Source organism: Falco naumanni, chromosome 1 (assembly GCF_017639655.2).
Source record: "Falco naumanni isolate bFalNau1 chromosome 1, bFalNau1.pat, whole genome shotgun sequence".
NCBI classification, from domain to species: domain Eukaryota; kingdom Metazoa; phylum Chordata; class Aves; order Falconiformes; family Falconidae; genus Falco; species Falco naumanni.
Window position 1 is genome coordinate 24351355 of NC_054054.1, and position 19037 is coordinate 24370391.

Sequence of the window (19037 nt, forward strand, 5' to 3'; positions counted from 1 at the left end):
CCCTGCAGCGGGGGAACAGCCTGACCTCCGCACAGAGAAGGAGCGGGCCCGCGGGGCGCCGAGCCGCAGCCATCCCCTCACGGGCCCCGGTCCCCGCCGCCGAGCCCGCCCCGCCCGCCTGGAGGCAGGGACAAGAGCGATGAAAACACGGTAAAAACAGGTTTAAACTTGCGGTTGACATCGGCGGTTCATTTGTGAAATCGTTTATAAAAGGCAGCCCAATACTCTCGCTTTTGAGAGACAGGCAGACACTTGGCAGCAAGTGGGGGTAGCTCGCAGCATGCGGGAGGGTACTGCAAGGCTGTAAACAGGAGGGAAAAAGGGAGGAGACTAGACACCTGTGTTAAAAGTCAAAGAGGACAAAAAAATAATTGCCTTTCCCTTTTTGCCTCAGCTGTCATTCGGTTTTGGACACACGCACACCAAGGGAAACTGGGCTCAGTTGTTCAAGGACAAAAAAGAAACAGTAAAAACAGGTTTTAGATGTAAAAGTGCATGTCCTCCACTTGCTGTGGCCTCTTCAGCCCCTGCTCCACACTCAGTCCCCACACTGCCACAGCTCCTCTGCATCCATTCGCCTCGCCAGCTCCCACCTGCACATCCTCCACAGGGCCAGCTCCTGGCTGTCATTCCCAAGTAGCAATCCCCGCCCTTCCCTCAGCAGGAGCACTGCATTTAAATGTAGCATTCGAAGATGCATAAAGTTTCTACTTTTTTCTTCTATCTCCCTGAAGGCTCTAAGGTGTTGGTTGTTTTCTTTTTTTTTGCTTTAGGAAACAAGATGTGACAACAGAACAAAAAAGCCCCAACAGACATAATCAGAATTAAAGTGAATACAATTGTGTATTCAACATAACAAACCTACCTAGGCTGAGTGCATTCCCATGTGGAATACAAACATTAATGCCCTTTCCTAAGAAGGAAAGAAAAAAGCCACCCTACCAAATGCTCTTCCATTATATTGTGCATGTGGCACCTGTTTTGGCCACACAAGAAAACCCATTTCAAACACAATGAGGCAACAGGTGTTGTAACTCCCTCAAGATTCCATTAAAGCAGGTGGCTGGGTAAGAACCCATCAATGGTCCCAGTAGAAGTCAAGGCTGAAGCAAGAGTTCCACCTCTGGTGTAAAGAATCCACAGATCCACATATAAGTAACATGGATCTGTACACATGGAAGTATATCCATGTGTACTTCAAAAATCAAACGCCAGCAAGTCCCACCATGAGATGCACTGATACAGGAACATAAAGATTCCTTAGTTCTCCTGCATATGATGCTACCTTCCTATTTAAATGGCAACATGAAAACCATCTCCCATATACCAATGTTATTCTTGTTTTCTTCACAAACCATAATGAGACTGTTCTTCCTCCTAACTGTTCACTTGAATTTATCTGTATTACAACAATTCGGTTTCATTAAACAGGTAAAAAACAGCCACTTGGAAAATGGCTTAGTCTGTAAAATCACATCCTTAAGACAGGCACAGACATCATATACACATACTTTGTAGACCAAGCCAGAATATTTTTTCCTTCCAATTACCTATTAATTGCTTCAAGTAAAATATTTTTACATAAGGTTGTATGTTCTAATAATTACACATATAAAATCAGGTGTAAGTAAATTATATTTAATAAAAGATAATTGCCTTCCCTAGAATGCTTTAAAAAAAAAAACATCCTGCAAGGACTAAGGCCTCTTCCATTTGTCCTATACATACAATATCCAACAGCTTCAAAGTGTTCAGTTTATAATTCTGAAGAATCGAGAAATCCATAAGGCGTTTCAGTCCCTTTTTTCTTTTGGCGTGGTGGTGGGTGGAAATATGCATTTCTAAGGCTACTTCTTCAAGGGTGATTAAGTATTCCTTTCTGTTCCTGTTATTTCAACAGCTGTCTTCTCTTTTTCAGAAGTGCATCCCGAAGAGCCAGCTAAATATGAAACAAGAGTGGAATATTCAGGTAAGGAGAATATTAAGTAATGAGACAACAACACTGTCACATCAACAACCCTCTTCAATTTCTTCAGCCTCAGAGAAACACACTAATAGTTTATCAGATAAAACTGGGAGCAGTAACTGGCAAATGCTAATGACTACTGTGACAAAAATGCAGTGATTATTTAATTGTATTACCAAGTTGAGCTAAAGAAAGAGCTGGACTTCAAAAAAATCAACATGTTTCAGTACCTCATTAGGAAAACCTATATAATGAAAGAGATTGTAAAGTAACAAACTGATCTTGCCTCACTAATATTCAATTAGAAGACATCAAGAGAAAGACTTCAGTCCAGGTGAGAGGTAAGTAGGATTAAATGGCATTTTCTGAAAGAGTATTACAAAGCTTCTTTTCAAAGGGGAAAGGAGGGATGCTAGAATTTTTACAAGTGCTGTATCACCCTAAAGAGATTTTGTTGTTTATTTCAGACATGTTTTAGTTGGTAAGCTCTGGACTATAGACAACAGTCTCTTAAAATTCAACCACCAAAGAGAGCAGCAGATCAAGAGTATCCTGCAATTATGGTACTCCAACCCACTTTTAACAATTATTTTCAAATCATGGTCAACAGAACTGATGCTGTGGGCTAACTGCAGTGAAAAAAGTATGAAAAAACAATTCTTTCATTGTTTAGCTATAACATTTAAACTCAAAACAGTAACCAGGAGTCAGAACTGAAACCATTTAAGATGGCTTTTTAGAAGAAGTGAGCAAAGTATAAGAATCATGGTAAAGAGCAGTTTCCTTAAAGTGCCTCGATTGTTAATTTGTGACATTTTTTGTGTGTTTTGAGAGCTGAGTTAGCGTGGTCAGCCTTACTTAAGGTGAGGCAAAATGACAGCAAATAAAAAGACTACAGAGGGTATCACTCCAAGTCTTCCTGTTTAACAGAAACACTTAAGACGTTCTCTCTGTTTGGTCTATAAACACTTTCAGTCTTGCTGCTCTTAAGGCAACAAATTGCAGACAAATACACATTAACCAAATGATACAATCCTGGAAACAACTCACAAAGGAGGGTTTGTAAAAGAAGCATCTGAATGCACTCTAGCACAAGACACAAGCTAGCAAGAAAACACAAAAGTTAACACTGTGCAGAAACAAGACCCCTGCATAACTGATTACTCTAGAAGTTTTTCTTGGAACCTGTTCAAAGGATTTTAATTTTATAACACCCTGTAAAACCCTGGCCACCTGCCAGGCTAGATAAAAGGATTTTAAACAGATTTTTGTTGTTGGTACAAGGTGAAACACAGCAAGGTGAAACAGGGCAAGGCAGTATGCCTACCGCAATGCTCTGGCAACAGCTGTCACACACAGCTCAGGCAATAATGCCTGCTGCCACCCAGCTGAGGTGGATCACAGGAGCAGGGGAGCTCCCCATCCACACTCCATTCCTGCCAGCTCACCTAACCCCAGTCACCTGGTAGAGCTCTGTGGGCTCCTTGCCCAGCACCTCCAGGAGCAAAGTCATCCCCTGAAGTTCCTGCCTCGCCTTTTAGATATCGCTTCAGCTACCCTTGGCACAGCTTGCCTGCAGGAACACAGTAACTGGACTGCCAAATCTATATTTGTAGCTTGTACACCCTTTCACAAGGGCTGTGGCCAAGCTTTAGCTCAGGAAGCATACATTTATGTCTGTTCTTTAAGTACGTTTGTGACAAGCTATTAGATGACCTCAACGCCAGGACAGAGGAGTCCGTAACATGACAGTAACGGGAGAAAGGTCAAAGAACAAATATGGAGAGTGAAGAAACACACTAAAAGCTTGTCCTGAAAAACAAGTCCTCTGTATCAGGCAAACATTTTTTCTCTCACAGGATTACAGTCAGGGTTCTAATATGACCTTCTTTAATTTACATAAAGGAAAACAAACCACATTATAGTTGCCTTCCTAACCTACGCATGACTTTGCAACAGGGCTTGGTCCTCGATGCATAGTAAAAAGATACAAGATTGACAAAAGCATTCTTTACCACCACAGTCTCCGATATCCCTCCTCAGGGGTAAGATTCAAGAGAAGCCACCCAGCCCACCGGCCTTTCCAGCAATTAATCCATCAAAGCAAACAGCAACGACTTAGAGCACTGGACAGAGAGCACTTCACCTGCATTGTAAGGTAACTTGCTCAAACAGCCCCATCTATTTTCAACATTAAATATTACCTGTTTTTCCCTGAAAGAACGCTTATTTTTCGTCCGGACACTATGGCTGTATCTCATCATCATGAAGTTCTTGTGCTTTTTCTTTTCTTTGTTGGAAGAGCTGGCAAATGGGTTAATTCTTGTTTTCTTTTTCACAAATTCTCTTCTGTCTGTTTTTCCAGCCTAGAATAGACAATGTAATATAAGAACAGGGTCATGTCCCTTTCCCTACAGTTAACATCAGCTGCTAAGGTGACAGGTTCTATGGCAGTAACAATAAACCCAGGTTCAGTATGACTTTGTGTATATTATATGCATTCTTCCACCGTGGATGTATTTCTTGAGTCATAGTGAAGACTGGGTGTGTCTATATTTTCACTGTCACCTGTGACCAGCAAGAGGCTACTTATTTTTTACAGCCAAGATGCAACAGCAAGATAAAACAAAGCAAAACAAATACAAAACATTTCTCACAACACAGATGGCAGCTGGGCACCCTCTTACAGATGCAACCCCACCACCTCCTCCCTCCTGCAGGAGACAGCAATCCAAACCAATCCCACCCACAAACCCATATTGAGAAAGACAGAGGATATGAAATAGCGTAGTTCCTCACCATTGCAGTTGCCAGTCTGGTCTCCTTGTCTGATTTAGGCTTCTTATGCAGATGTTCAATATCTCTGAGTGAAAGCAACTCTCCCCTACACAAAAATCCAAGAAAAGGCCATCACACACAAAGCTTCATCTAGCAAGAAGAACAAGGCTCCCTCTCAACCCTTTGCCCCTCACCCATCTCTTACACCACTGTCTTCCTAGAAACTTTCACACAAGCACTTCTTGTTCTCTCTCAGGCTAATCCTCATGCTTGGGACAACCTTTATAAAAGTCTCTCCTTACTGTTTTCCCAAGTCCTGCTTTGTCCACAAAGTTTAAGAAACTCTGGAAGTATAACCATGCAACTACTGCTACAAAAAGCACCCCACATGCCTATTGGTCTGAACAAGCAGAACAGTCTCACAGTTTCCATCAGCTCCTCTTGTCTTTTCTCCCAAATATAAACAAATCCCCTGGGGGCCCAGGATCCTTTCTGGGCTGTGCGGCTGTTAGCCGTCACCAGGGAACACAGAGCAGCAGCAGAGCACCCTGTGCCCTGCTGCAATTAAAAGCTGTATCACCAGATACTACAGGGAAGAGAAAGCACTTGTCACAATAGTCCATATCCTACCTGCCCTCCTCTTCATCATCTATTTCAATATTTTTCCTCTTTGCAGCTTTGCCAGGTGCAGAATTAAGTTCTTTGGAAAGCTGGGCAAGACGTATTTTCTGGAAGTCTTCTTGAGTGAGCAGCCTGCTTGTACTGACTGCTGCAGCTTTGGCTTTTCGTTCCTCTATGGGCATGTTTTTCACCTTCTCTGCCTTTTGAGAAAAGTACAAAAGAAGAATCACGCATAGCTTTGCAAACAATTCCTGTGTTGTGATCCGTGATCCTTGCCTCCCAAATACCTACGTAGAGGCAATATTGTTGGGAAATGCTACAACCAGCTGTTAGGATTCTTCCTAGTTTTATATCCAACATGTAGTATTAGAATAAAGTGGTACATCCACTCCATATTTCAGAGTGAATAAAAGCACTCATGTAAGTATCATAGCTTTGAAGGAATTGAACCCTGGGATGGAATTCCCCAGTCTCTCCTTTTCCCTCTAACAAGATGCATACTTCAGCACAGGTGCTCAATAGTACTTCAACCTCACTGATTCTGGTCAAGCTACTCCACAGCCCTGTAGAGTTATTTATAAGCAGCCACATGAAGGTACAGAGCAAGAGAATCTGGTCTGCTATTAACAATACTCATTTGTTTTTGGGGTAAAAGACACTCACTACTTCTTGCTGCTCCTCATCGGAGGAGTGATGCACATCAATCCATTCTCCATCTTCATTATCTTCTTCCTCACTCAGACTAGCACTTTCCCATCCATCTGCTCAAGGGAAGAAGGGCACAGAGCTGCTAAAACAGATTTGGCTTAACTGCTTGAGTTTGAAATAACAGGCAAGCTGTAGGGTCTCAGCGTCCCAGTCTTAGAGCTACATAGACATTACAAAGGCATAAGATACTTCATACATCTGATCCCTTTCAGTTAATGATTTTTTAGAAGACATCCACAGTTGAACAGACCAGCAGCTCCCATGCTTGCCCACCGGCGAGTTCAGCTACCAAATTCCATCTGGCATGCAACCAATTCAGAGCTGAGCAAAAAAAAAAACCCAGCTTTGATTTCTTGGCACACCCACATCACATGAACATTCAGCTATGGACACCAATTTTTATAGCAATAACTGCATATGGCACCTCCTACAACAGACTGCTTAAAAGACCTTGTGTATTTTGTCATTACTGTGAGCTGCAGTTGCCTCAATGCATGCATTTATTACGAGCTTTCAACAAAGCTGGAAAAGTGGTGATAAGAGCCTTTAGAGGAAATGCATTTACGTACACCTTATTCACTCAAAACCAAGCCAGCCACAGAAAATACTCAAAGCAGCCTGCAACAAGTCAGCATGGCAGCAAGCTGTACCATAACACTAGGCTTTGAAAAGCTTAACTCTCACCTGAAGCCAGAGATCCTCAAAACAAAGTGCATGTGGAACAACCTCTGAAGAAACAGAGTAGTTTACAGATACTAATCCTTATTACACTGTTCAGTCATGGTGTTCCCTGCTATCTAAACCAAGGAGGGAAGCAAAGCGATTTATAGCTGTTACTTTCTACAGTATATGCATTGCTGCTCTTCACTGTTGTTCAAACTGACTGATGTGCTGAAGTTACCAGCTTCAGAAACTGAAGCAAAGACAACTGTTACACTAATTGCTGTATTCACATGCATAAGAAACACGATATATCAGGGTGTTTATTCCTTCAGTACACTTCCACTGCACAATCTTGAATGCACTCAAACTTGATCTGCCAGACTATTCTGGCTTTTTCCTGATTCAGGCAGGAGTTTCACGTTGCGTGGAGCATTTACACAAGAAGTGAATTAAAGCGGCCAAATACTATTTCAAATTACTATTTCAGTGTTTTATAATACGCAACAAAACCTTTGCTTTAGGAAGAGCTGTACACATCAAGTTTCACAGCTGTACAATGTTTGTCCCTCTACTTTTCCATCCCTCAGTGTCTACCATGCAAAGCAACACACAGTAACAGACTTCACTGGATAAGTTGCACTTACTGAAGGACAGTATCAGTACTTAATGGACAAATACAAACACATGCAAGCCATGCAGCATGCAACAGCAGCAAATTAAATATGTGAACACTAAGTTTTATGTCCAAAGAAAATCTTCATGACAATGATGCTCAGAATAGAAGTGGTAAATTAAAAAAGGCCAACCTTCCTCTTGGGTTCCTCCCTTTCCTTTTTCACTCTCAACATCCAATACTTCTGCTCCTGGAATATAATCTTTGGCATCCAGTTCTCCATATTCATGAATCCTGGCTTCCACCGAGGCTTCAGTAGGCTTACCCTGTAAGTTCACAAAAAACACATTAAGCAGGCTGCTATTTTAATGCCCACAAATCCATGAAAAAATCTGGGGGAGAGAAGGTTGCAGGTGGAAAAGATAAATTCTGCCTGATGGAATAAGACAAGTTCTTAAATTACTAAGCTGAACAAACTCTAGGAAGACAGTCATGCTTCTGTAGTGTGATTCTTCTGTTAATGAGTTTGATAAATCTGAACTAGCGAAATCTTGAAATAATAGCACGCCATGTCAGAAGGCAGCAAGGGAGCAGGCAGGGAAAGAATGCAGGCATGATTCCACCTCATTCTCAAGGGGCTGTGAGACTAGTTCTCATAGTCCTTTTTGAGCCCACGAGCCTGTGTTTATGGTGAATGCAATGCACATAAAACAACACTTACCCTGAATTTCTTCTGCAGCATCTCTGGATTCAGAGAACGGAAAAGGTGTATCAGAGTCCTTGCAGACATCATCACATCTACCCAGGAAAAAATTAAAAAAAAAAAAAAAAAAGGGGGGGAGAGTCAGGATAACGACAAAAAAACCCGCAGAATTATGAGCAAACTGAAACTCCACTCAGATAAACAGTATTTACAGCCTGCTTGTGCCTTTTCTGAAATGATAGCTCCCTCCGATTTCTCCAGTGCAGGATCCGGCTCCTCCCTAGGGCTAAATCTTTATTAGCAAGCAGTTTCCCTTCTTCAGTTTTGTCAATTAAGTTCCCCTGCCATAACTACTCTGTGTATACACACACAAAATACAGAGAAATGCAGCAGACATATTGAAAATTATACCTCTCAGCACACAAACAATTAAAACATCACTGTAACAATGGAGGACCAGATGATACACAAGAAAAAAAAGATTTAGAAGTTCTATCCATGTAATACACTTACTTTTGTTTTTATGAGTCTTGTACTGAACAAGGTCTTGGAGCAGATCTTCAGTCATGGCTAATGGACATCTCGCAGTGATTTCTTTTATTGCATTGATTCTAAAAATATTGGAAGTGAATTATTTTCTGAACACCACAATTGGAGAGACTCCCACTAGCCCAGTAACAGACTGAATTATTTGGAACTTGAAGAACCTTATACAGCATTTATACAATATTTAGTGTACCAGAGGAGAGCATCACAAGGAGCTGTCTGTGCCATGGTTCTCCCAAACCCTCCATCTTTGCCCCATGCTCTACAGCTATTATTCTGTCTGATCCTAGGCCTCAGGATTCTGCAACTGAAGTCTGGGTCCAGGCAGACAGGAAAAGCAGTCAAACAATTGCTAGGCCAAGGGGAAAAAAACAATTAGAAAAATAATAAATCAAGAAACAGTTCTGGAGTCAACTATGAGCAGGCTAAGGACAGTCTAACAGAAGTCTGTGGGCTGACATGATTTCCCTTTATAACCGTCTTCATGGAGACACTCAGTATGCTACATACCTGGATTAACACCATGTCAAGAGGAAAAGGAATATCTCACAAAACATTCACAACATGTCTACACAAATAGTCTGCCTCTGTTGAGTGCTTTGTCTAAAAGGACATTTCAGCTCTCTTCTACATTTAGTGATCATTCTCCAATTACATGTGAGCTTTCACAAATACCTCTCTTGACTAGTCAAAGAAAGTAACATTACAGTTTCTTTACCAACAACATTTAAATTTGTTGACAGTAGTGAAATTTCATCCATAAAACACCGAAGTTAAGGGTCCTGAACGGTGATGCTAGCCTCTCACTGAGTATATACAAATGTATTACTTCACAGACAAGAGGTCAGCCCTCAAAGTAGCAATAGCAAGACCAACAAAAAAGCAAAAAAACCCACACCATCATGAAATCCAGAAAAGTTAGTCATAGCACTAAGCACAGAAACCCATCATCTGGGGAATTTAGTTTATGCTGCGATACTGTCCTAAGTTCTTTTTATTCAAGCAGGTTCTTGAAAGAGTAGTATGAACAACAGGATTGAGTTCAGATAGTTTAAAAAAGAAAAATACTTTTCCATGTTCAGAGAGTTTTACAGTTTTGTTAAGATTCTGTACCCACCCCACGGTCATGACCTCCCCAGAATTCTTGTCAGTGACAAAGTTGTTGGCGATCGTCATTAACACTGACTGGATAATCTGAAAATAAGAAAGAAGATTCAATAGACAATGACTATTTAATCAAACAATGAAAATTAGTACACATTATTAACAGACAACAGAGCCCTTTCCACAGAAAAACAGAGTTCAGGACTTGTCACTTTATAGCCTGCAAATACTTTCAGACACAAATTCTCTCACAGAAATTAAAACATCAGCCATGAGTTTATGGGGGGGAGTTCCCCTTTATACCAAACAATCTCTTGGAATTTGCAGAAATAGCCAAAATTACCATGAGCTTTTAAAGGCAAAGGGTCTGACCAGATTCCCTCTCATTCCTCCCCCAAAACACATTCAGTTATATTTCCCTGCTGGCCTGCTGTCCATTTTTAACATCATCAAATATAGGTGTAGTACTGACCTCGGGTGGTACTAGCTGATGCGAAGCCTGTGCAGCAAACAGAAGAATCTTTGTCACTTCTGGAAGAAAAGCAGGAAAAAGATCCAAAGCTGGAGCGATAAACTTACCTACCGAAACAGTTAACTCAACAAGCTGCTCAAAGTCTCAAAGCTATTTCAGTCTAAAGCTATTTGGGATAACTATTTCTCCTCTCCCACCAAGCATTAGGAACTCATCTGACCTCCACCCCAGCAGCAGTGCAGGCCTTTAATAGCCAGGTAAGACAATAAGAAACACTCTAGAGCTAGAATGCAACACCAGTAAAACAAGCAGCAGAAGGCAGTCATGCTTTGCTCAGCTAGCCAGGATTTGAAAGGAACTAGGGACTCGGTAGCTTCATTTTATTCAATCGCTGGAGTTTCTCAAATGCTCAGGTAAGGAGCACTGAGTGGACACAACTTCCATATAATCCAAATCGCTTTGCACTTCTGGCCGTCAGGGCCTTTTACTTCCTTCAGCCACACTCTCTGGACTACTCCTATTTGCTACTAAGCTACTGCTACCAATACTCATTTGCAGCACCACTTCTAAGAACTGGCTGTATATATGACATGATGGACCAGCAGTGTTACCTACTAGTAGCTACTCACCTCTCTGATGGGGCTGTAGGAATCTCTGAACAAAGGGGTAGAAATTAAAAAGAAAAAGCTGCAAGAAAGGAGTTGTAACAGATTAGCTGCTTGTCTTTTAACTTGGTATCACCTTCACAGGCTGATACACTGTAAAACAATCAATATTTCTATACAGTGTGCTCTCCAAATGCCTTCGATTTTGTTGCATGACGCATATCAAACTCAAGACAGGAGAATACATGGAGATAAGGATATGACTTGTACAAAGGAAATGTAAGGCTCAGTCCCAAGCTCCATGAAATCCAGAGTGGTTCCTATTAAGACTGCACAGAATTCAAATTAGGACACTGCTGCACAATCCTACAACATGCCACTTCCCTTTGCCTCGGCAACACAATCTTCTCTCTCAAAACAGAAAGACAGTCCAGTAATTTTGATAACATTTTGGCTGCACTGCAGAGTGCGCTCTTCATAAGCAATTGCTGGACTCCTTTGAAAAGCCTTTCTCCTTTGATGAACCTACTACGAGCATGCAGGTCTCGAAAAAGACATGTTCTCCTCCTATTTGTTAGAGACAGCTCAGCTATTCCAAGCCAAGAGCTTTCTCTAGAGAGCTCACTTAGTACCACACAAATCTATGCCACTGCACCATTCCACAAGGACTACTGGGAACTACCTGACCACGCATCTGCACTTTTCAACTTCTACAAAAATTAAACTTCATTTTCCAGAGGCACAAGGCCACAGCATGCCATCACCCAAACAAGGCTAGCTACCATCAGACCATTATAAAATCATCAGAGTACGTACCTCATGTATTCCAACTAGCCTAGATATTAGGTCCATGAGCATCATCTTCACTTCAAATCGTTCCTTACAGTTTTCCAGCTGCTTCAGCAGTTTCTCTGCAAAGTCTAGAAGAAACAGTAACAGATTTGCAGTACACTTGAAAAACACAATGCAGCACTCAGCTGGGATTAGGTTAAAAAAGGCAGTCAGTTTGGTTTGGGTTTTTTTAAGACCCAGTGCCCTTGCACAGAAGAAATTAAAAGGCAGCCAGAGCACTTCTCTCAATGGGTTACTCTTCTTCTCACATGCCTAGAAGGTCTAAAGCTGTGCACAAGTTTAGCAGAGAGGAAAACAAGCAGAAGTTTCACATCATAGCACAGGGTCAGTATTAAAGCTAATTATTTTTTTCAGATACATTTTGGGTTCATCTGAAAAAAAACCCAAACAAAAACCCCAGAGATACACTAGATCGGACTAAGAACAAGTCAAGTGATATTAATCAAAGAGCAGACTAGTAATAGAAATACATTTTTGAAGGGGATAAGACAAAGAAACTAGTGAACTACTCCCCATTCACCAAATTATGGTCTTCACACATACAAGGAATGGATAGAGCGCCATGTCCTGATCTGTACCAACCTGAAGATGATATAACATTGCTCCTTCCTTTTCTGACTGTCTACAAGTGTTGCACTACAACAAGCACAACAGGATCAATCTCACTTTTTCTGAAGTGCTATGAAACTCTAGGATAAAGCACGCTACAAGTATCACATTGTCACATTCCTATCTACTATTCACTGTCATTCTCCTTGCAGAGTTGTGTCTAAGTGTCTGGGGTTAACACATAACTTGAAAAAAGACAAAACACAATGCATGCTTACCTTGGGGATCATGAACCAAGTGAATAGCAGAGAAGTTGAACACCTCCGGCTTGCTTTTCTTCTTCTGTTTCTGCATGGCAAAAAGAGTAAGAGACATTTTTTTCTTTTCAAGAAAAAGCTGTAAGTGTTTCAGTTTCAGGCTGCTGTTAAAAGCTGCTATTTACCATTCCTCTCTTCAAGCAGAGGCACTTTGATTTTGACAAGTAAACAATCACTCTTTTCAGCTGCATAGGGTTTTCTGCCACCTGACCTAAGAGGCCACAGGAGCTGCATTAAGTAGTAACTTATCAAGACAAGACATACTTTAAAGTAGGGGACCACACAAAGGGTACCTAGAGGACAACTAATTCATAACTTAGGGTCTAAGTTGTTTCAAAACAGCTCTCTTCCAGATAAACATGGCTTACATCTGGCCAATGGATGCTAAAACACTTGAGGAACTTTACCTAGAAGGGATGACAACCAGTAGCTAAGTCAACAAGGGCAACAGCAAGGTTTCTGCACTGGAAGGATTAAGCTAAAATGCTGGCAAGTCCAACACCACTCTCCTCACCTTGAGAACCTTCATTGCTTTTTCCAGTTTCTTCTTGCGCTTGGTGGTTTTCTTGTTAGTTGCATACCGCATCATCAAATCTCTGGCTGTGGGAACATCGTCCTCGAGAAAGAATGCAAGGATAACAAGACTCAGGTGACATTAGGCTTCAAATGGGAATTAGAGAAACAAAAAGTATCAGTATTTTTCAGGATCATGTACTACAATTGAAAACTCTCCCTCTTCCTAAACTTCCTCATACAGAAATACTAGCATTTAAGATCCCGATTCCATAAAATCACTCACACACCTGCATACAAGAAATCATGGAACAGTTAACAGCACGCGAACAGAGTGGTTTTTACAGCTGATTAATTTGAGAGTATTGTTCAGTCACAGACAAACAATGATAACCTGTATTAGGATGTTCTAGATTTAAATTTGTTAGGTCATCAGCCTTCTCAAGGTAACTGAATTATATTTATTTGTACGTAAAAGGGAAGTGGAGCTCAAAAAGGAAAAAATGAAGATAAAACAACCAGCCAAAAAATTACACCAGCTTCCAATACACAAGGTGAAAGCCTCTTCCCACAACTCTAACATTACACATTAGCAATGCATGCCTTCACGATCTAGATTGACCAGTCCCTGCTTAGGTTTTTAAAGTTAATTGCTTCCTTTACAAGACAAGAAAAGCAAATGAGCTCTTAGCATTAGTCTTTGGACAGACAGCAAAGGCATCCTGCTGTCAGTTGGGGCCAGCTGTCAAAAACATTGAACTTTTTTGTAAAGTGTGAGAAAATCTGCAGGAAACAAGATGGAAAACAAAGTAACAGAAGCAGACAGACTGGCAGAGCCCAGGTCACTAGGATGACAGACCTATTAAAGAGTTTGAAGAATGGAGAGGAGAAAGTTAATCACAACACTCACCTCAGATTCCGAGTCACTGTCTTGTTTCTCATCTTCATCTCTTCCAAGAAAGAACTTCAAACTAGCAACCAGTACCTGAAAAGCAAAGTCAGTTTATGTCAGGAAAAAACAAAACAGCGTATTTAAAACGGCTCTACACCCACATCTTAGGCTATGCCAAGACGCTCCTTTTTTTTTTTTTTTAATAGGCATGGATATGAACAAAAAGCAAAAGAAATCAGACTGAAACCCACAGGTGTTTTTGCATAGTCAGTTTTTGCTGCCCACCCTCAACAGTCAGAGACACACAAGGAGTCAAAAAGCAGCTGGCCTTCCACAATGCCTGGAGCAAGTTTAAAGATGCAAATGCTCTTCCTGCCTTTCTGCAAAGCAATTTCAATGTCATTCCTCTATGCCACATTATCAGGAATTCCTGGCAGCTGATACCTGAGCCAGTGCTCAGAACTCCAAGAGTTTATATGAGTTTGTTGGTGAAGTTTTTTTGTTAGGTTTGGTTGGCTTTTTATTGAATGGAACAGCTTTTGGACCTTCATAGCGTAAGAACTTCTCTCAAACCATAACACAAGTTTTTAAAGCCTCCAGCACTGCAGAACTGACACAGATGACAGAAAGCCTAAGATTCACTCAAGCCCCTTCTCTTCCCATTTAACAAATAAAAGCCTTACAACGCTGATGATAACAAGGCAATATTCTGACTGTTCTGAGTAGAAAGTACACCTACCCTCCCCACACCAGCCTGCACTTGTTATAAGCTAAGCTTCCAATTCTGCTGCTTTGTACTTCAGAGCCAAATGCCGCCTCCTCCCACAACACAAGTGGTACTTGGAAAATAAAATAAGCAGGAGAAAAATTATTAGTGAAGCTTGTTAGCAATTACAAACCAGAAAGTTGCATCCACAGAAAAAAGTTAGCTCCAATAACATCCAGTTTTATCAAGTGATTTCTGTTCTCACCTTTGTCACTTTTGAAAAGCAGGCAGTTGTGATGACGTTTACTGTTTTGGCATCATTCCTGGAACAAAAAAACCATTACCTTTTACTTCAAGTTTAGCAATTTAAAGTTATTCTCAGAAAATTAAGTCTTATGAAACGTGACTTCTAAGAAGTAGGCAACTTCATTAGAATCATGTCTCTCAATGCTCCAAGTAGATTTGCAAACCAAAAAGCTAAGCTTCTGTCATTTTCTTTTATTTTTCCAATGTAGCAGTAGCTTTATCTAAATGAACAGACACACTTGAGTTCCATCTAGTTCACACTGTGACTGAAGGGATAGAAAGAATAAGCTCCAATAATGGAAGACAGATTACCACTTTTCCACTGGTATAAAAAAAATAATAAATACCCTGCTTGGCAAAAACAAACAAGCAAGCAGAATCCTAATTACTATTAGAAAAGCAGCTAGATAGTTTTGAGATAAATTATCCTCTAAAACCAAGGATTTATATGAAATAAAGCCACAGAAATTAATTCTATTTTATACCAAGTCTCATATACTTACAAACTTAACTGTTTAAAACTGCAGAAGTCTTTTCCTTACAGCAACACTGACTTTTTTTTCAGCAGTCCCTGGTTTTTAGGGAAAATAGTTCTCAAGCCACTTCACTACACCAGAAAAACCCAAATCTTCACAAAGCTGCTGTGATTTTTTTTAATTCGTGCCACAGAATAGGCAGTATTTCTTTGAACGCTACACATGAAAATTCTTATGCCCAAATACACACCAGCACCACATCCTCTCTGCCAGTGGTGGTTTCTCTGCAATACATTGAAAGAGCAATGTTGCCATTCACACCCCAGCTTAACTCACACAGGTATTGCAGAGACCCTCTCCCGAGTCAGAAATGCAAGAACTGCACTGCAACTGCTCTGCCACTGCTCTATTTTACAGATATGTAAGAAGCAGTAAGCATGCTGCTCGCCAGCAGTATCACAGGCTGCATTTAAACAGTTTGTTTCTGTTCAAGAAGCAGGAAGAGCAAAACAGTTGCTCTTAATCCCAGGCTGAAAGGATTGAAAGTCTTTCACATGTTTTTACAGTCAAAAAAAAAAGTGGTAGTGAAGAGACTGCCATCTTTGCATGCAATTTAACACTAGGTAATATCTGCTCTGGCATTTTGTAATACAACATAAAGATTCAACAACATATTAGGTACAAGACAACAATTGACAGTACTCAGTGTGCTTCTACTCCTTTCAATACTTATCTAAACAATTTTTCAAGCTGCCATCTGCTAAAAACAGGAGCTATATTATAGCTTCACAAAATAACCCCAGAACCCAAAACACCCATTAGATCAGTCATCTAGAATGAACTTACAGACTTAACAAGAAAAAAACCAAAATTCCTCTTTTCGCTGTAGAGCACAAGCTGTACGCTAATATTAGTGGCTTTTATGTGCAAAAGCTCAAAAAAAAAAAGCTGCACACAGCTTCGGTTTCAAATGCACTAGAATTTATGTACCATTTTCAACTAAAACATCAAATATTCAACCTCAATAACTCTGAAGCATCACGCAAGACTATTTCTTCCCAGATAAATTCTGTACCACAAAATACAGCCCCACTGGAACACAAATAAGTTAAATACATTGAAGTCGCTGCCCCCTGCATTACATTTTGCACTACATGCCTTGAGTGATGTCAGGACGGCTGCCCCACGACAAATGGGGAATCAGTAAGAGCCTGCCAGACCTACCAAATATTCCTTCTGTAAAGTTCAATCATCACGTCTAGAGATATCTTGGCAGCAGTGGGATTGCTGTCTCTCAACATAGTATACATGAAGTTCTGCAGTGTCTAAGAAGAAAATTTGGAAACATTTATTATTCGAGCTATTTCATGGCGTCAAAAGGTTAAATTGAAGTATGTCTGAGGCGAAAATACTTACTGTGTTTACTTTATTGTTTTTGTGTTTAGCATTGACATTCTTGATGTCCGACACAATGTGAGTATACAAAGTCTGTAAATGGACAGATAATAGGGGGTAACGTATGCAAGTCAGGCAGAAAACAATGCAGATATGCTACTATTCCCACAAAGTCTCTACATACTCAAATGAGAGACCAAACTGATCACCCCCGAGATTACTCTCAGTTTAAGTTATAGTTGTGAAAAGAAACCCAAGAGATTATTCTGTAAAGTCTCATGCATGCTTTATTTTTATGTATTTGAAAAGTGTACTTAATTTATAGTACAGTAAGGCAGGAAAATGAACAGCATGAGGTATTGCTTAAAACCCACCCCTGCTTCCTTCAGCCACTTTCTGGCAGCCAGTTTAGTAATTCTGGGGGCAGAAAGCAAGTATTTCCACTTTTAGGGCAGAAAACCTGAAACAGAGCTTTAACTAGCAGCTGGCTTGGGTTTAGTTGTTTTACTGAGAAGTTCTCACAAATAATTCAGTAAGGCCTGCTCCAACAGCAACCTCTTTATGGTTTTCACCTGCAGACACACCCAAGCTGCTCAATTTCAAATGTAGGACAGGTCTACAGCTTGCAAAAGCGTGGTCAAGATGCTTACAGCAGCGTGCTTCACTGCCAGTCACATACACATTGGGTATTGCCTCTGGCACTGTCAGCTGCTGAAAAATCAGGGATAATTTAAGCGTTCTTCACTTGTAACCCAGGAAAGGGGAACAGCTGCCCACCAGCGCTGTTATTACTTGCGGCAAGTCAGTCAAAACCAATCAGAAATCAAGACTGGTTTTTGTAAGCACGCCTTACTTTTCGCAGAAGCTTATCGTGACACCGCAGCAGTTGAAAGAAGAGCTCCAGCAAACTGGTTGGACTTATTAGATTCTTGTTTCTTAACAAGATCAAAGCCTTACAGAAGGTCTGTAAGAGAGAAACAGGGAATTGGAACCAAAGCAAACCATAAGTTCCAATCTCACACATAAAGGGCTTATTTTAATGACACGATGCGGTCTGCCCCAAACACCTTTTGCTGTGGGTCTTACCATGCGCAGGTCTGCGTCCAGCACGGTGTGGTGGTAGGAGAGCAGCTCCTTCAGCTGCTGGGGGAAGCTGGCCACGTGCTCCGGGTAGCAGTGGGCAACCTGGGGGTAGACAGACCCAGCCCAACGAGGTGAAACACGGCCTGGCCTGGCGAGGACTTTGTGGCTGATGACAGGCTCGAGGCCAGCGCCAAAGTCATCCTTTGGAAGGGCTGCGGCTCACCTGTGCCAGGAACATCACCAGCTCGGCCAGCTCCTTACTGGGCTTGTCCGGCTGGAAGGTGAAGATCTCCACATGGGACTGGTAGTGGTGGTACTGCTGGAGGAACTGAGCACACACCAGGGTGACAGCTGCTCAGCGGCACGAGCAATACGTGCCGCCCAAGCCACCTCGGCTTCCCTTAGCACCCCCAGGACACCTCCCCTCCCGCCCGCCGCTCCAACCCCCCGTTCCGCCGGCTGCTTCCCGGCCGGGCCTCCCTGCTCGGGCCGCTCGGCTCCGCACCTCTTCGGTGTAGGAGGTTGGGTCTCTCTTGATGAGGTTCTGCAGCTGGGGCAGGTTGCTGGGCAGCTTGTTTCCCTGACGGCCCGACATGGCGGCACCAAGCCGGTCCCGGTCCCCCGGCCCCGCAAACCGCCGCCTCCCCTGCCCGGAACACGTGAGCTACCAGCTGGCCGCCGCCATCTTGGTCCGCCCCCCACCGACAGGCGCCGCCAAGGGACAAACTCCTGCGAGCGGCACGTCCTCCCCCCCAGTACCCCTACGGGGCGCTCGCCGTTGTTTTTTCCCTGCCGCCAGAAGGGGAAAGGAGCCAGAAAAACAGGTTCTTGCTACTATCTCTTCCTCCCGACAGAAGCTTCGGGCAACCGCGTCAAAGTTACATACGATACGAGTCCAATTTATCGCACGTAGCTTCCTCCTCGGCAGTTCTCTGATGGATTTCCGATCACTTGTATCGCGTCACTGCAGCGCAGTTGACCCTGCCGTCGCCCTGGCTGGATCGCATATCCTAATGTGGTGGGGAAAAGTCTGCTTTTAAACACTTAAGTGCTGCCATCAGCTCTGCAGCAGTGCTGAGGAATTGGATCTGGCCCTTAACACATGACACGTACCACAAACACACACCATTGACAAGCTGCCGAGACCCAAGTGTGCAAGGCAAAGAACC

General features: G+C 42.1%; 1 protein-coding gene across 1 annotated transcript; it reads right to left on the minus strand.

Annotated features, from left to right (window-relative positions):
* Positions 1 to 1617: 1617 nt before the first annotated feature.
* SDAD1 (SDA1 domain containing 1) lies at positions 1618 to 18567 on the minus strand. The gene is made up of 22 exons (XM_040586200.1): positions 18374 to 18567; positions 18092 to 18196; positions 17872 to 17970; positions 17639 to 17749; positions 16807 to 16878; positions 16615 to 16715; positions 14874 to 14931; positions 13921 to 13995; positions 13012 to 13113; positions 12459 to 12528; positions 11596 to 11699; positions 10804 to 10861; positions 10175 to 10233; positions 9716 to 9792; positions 8566 to 8663; positions 8071 to 8147; positions 7543 to 7675; positions 6029 to 6126; positions 5375 to 5565; positions 4766 to 4850; positions 4171 to 4332; positions 1618 to 1939 (listed from the first exon to the last, which is right to left on the minus strand). The coding sequence occupies exons 1-22, from the start codon at positions 18461 to 18463 to the stop codon at positions 1889 to 1891; spliced, it is 2076 nt and encodes a 691-aa protein (XP_040442134.1). The 5' UTR covers positions 18464 to 18567; the 3' UTR covers positions 1618 to 1888.
* Positions 18568 to 19037: the final 470 nt, after the last annotated feature.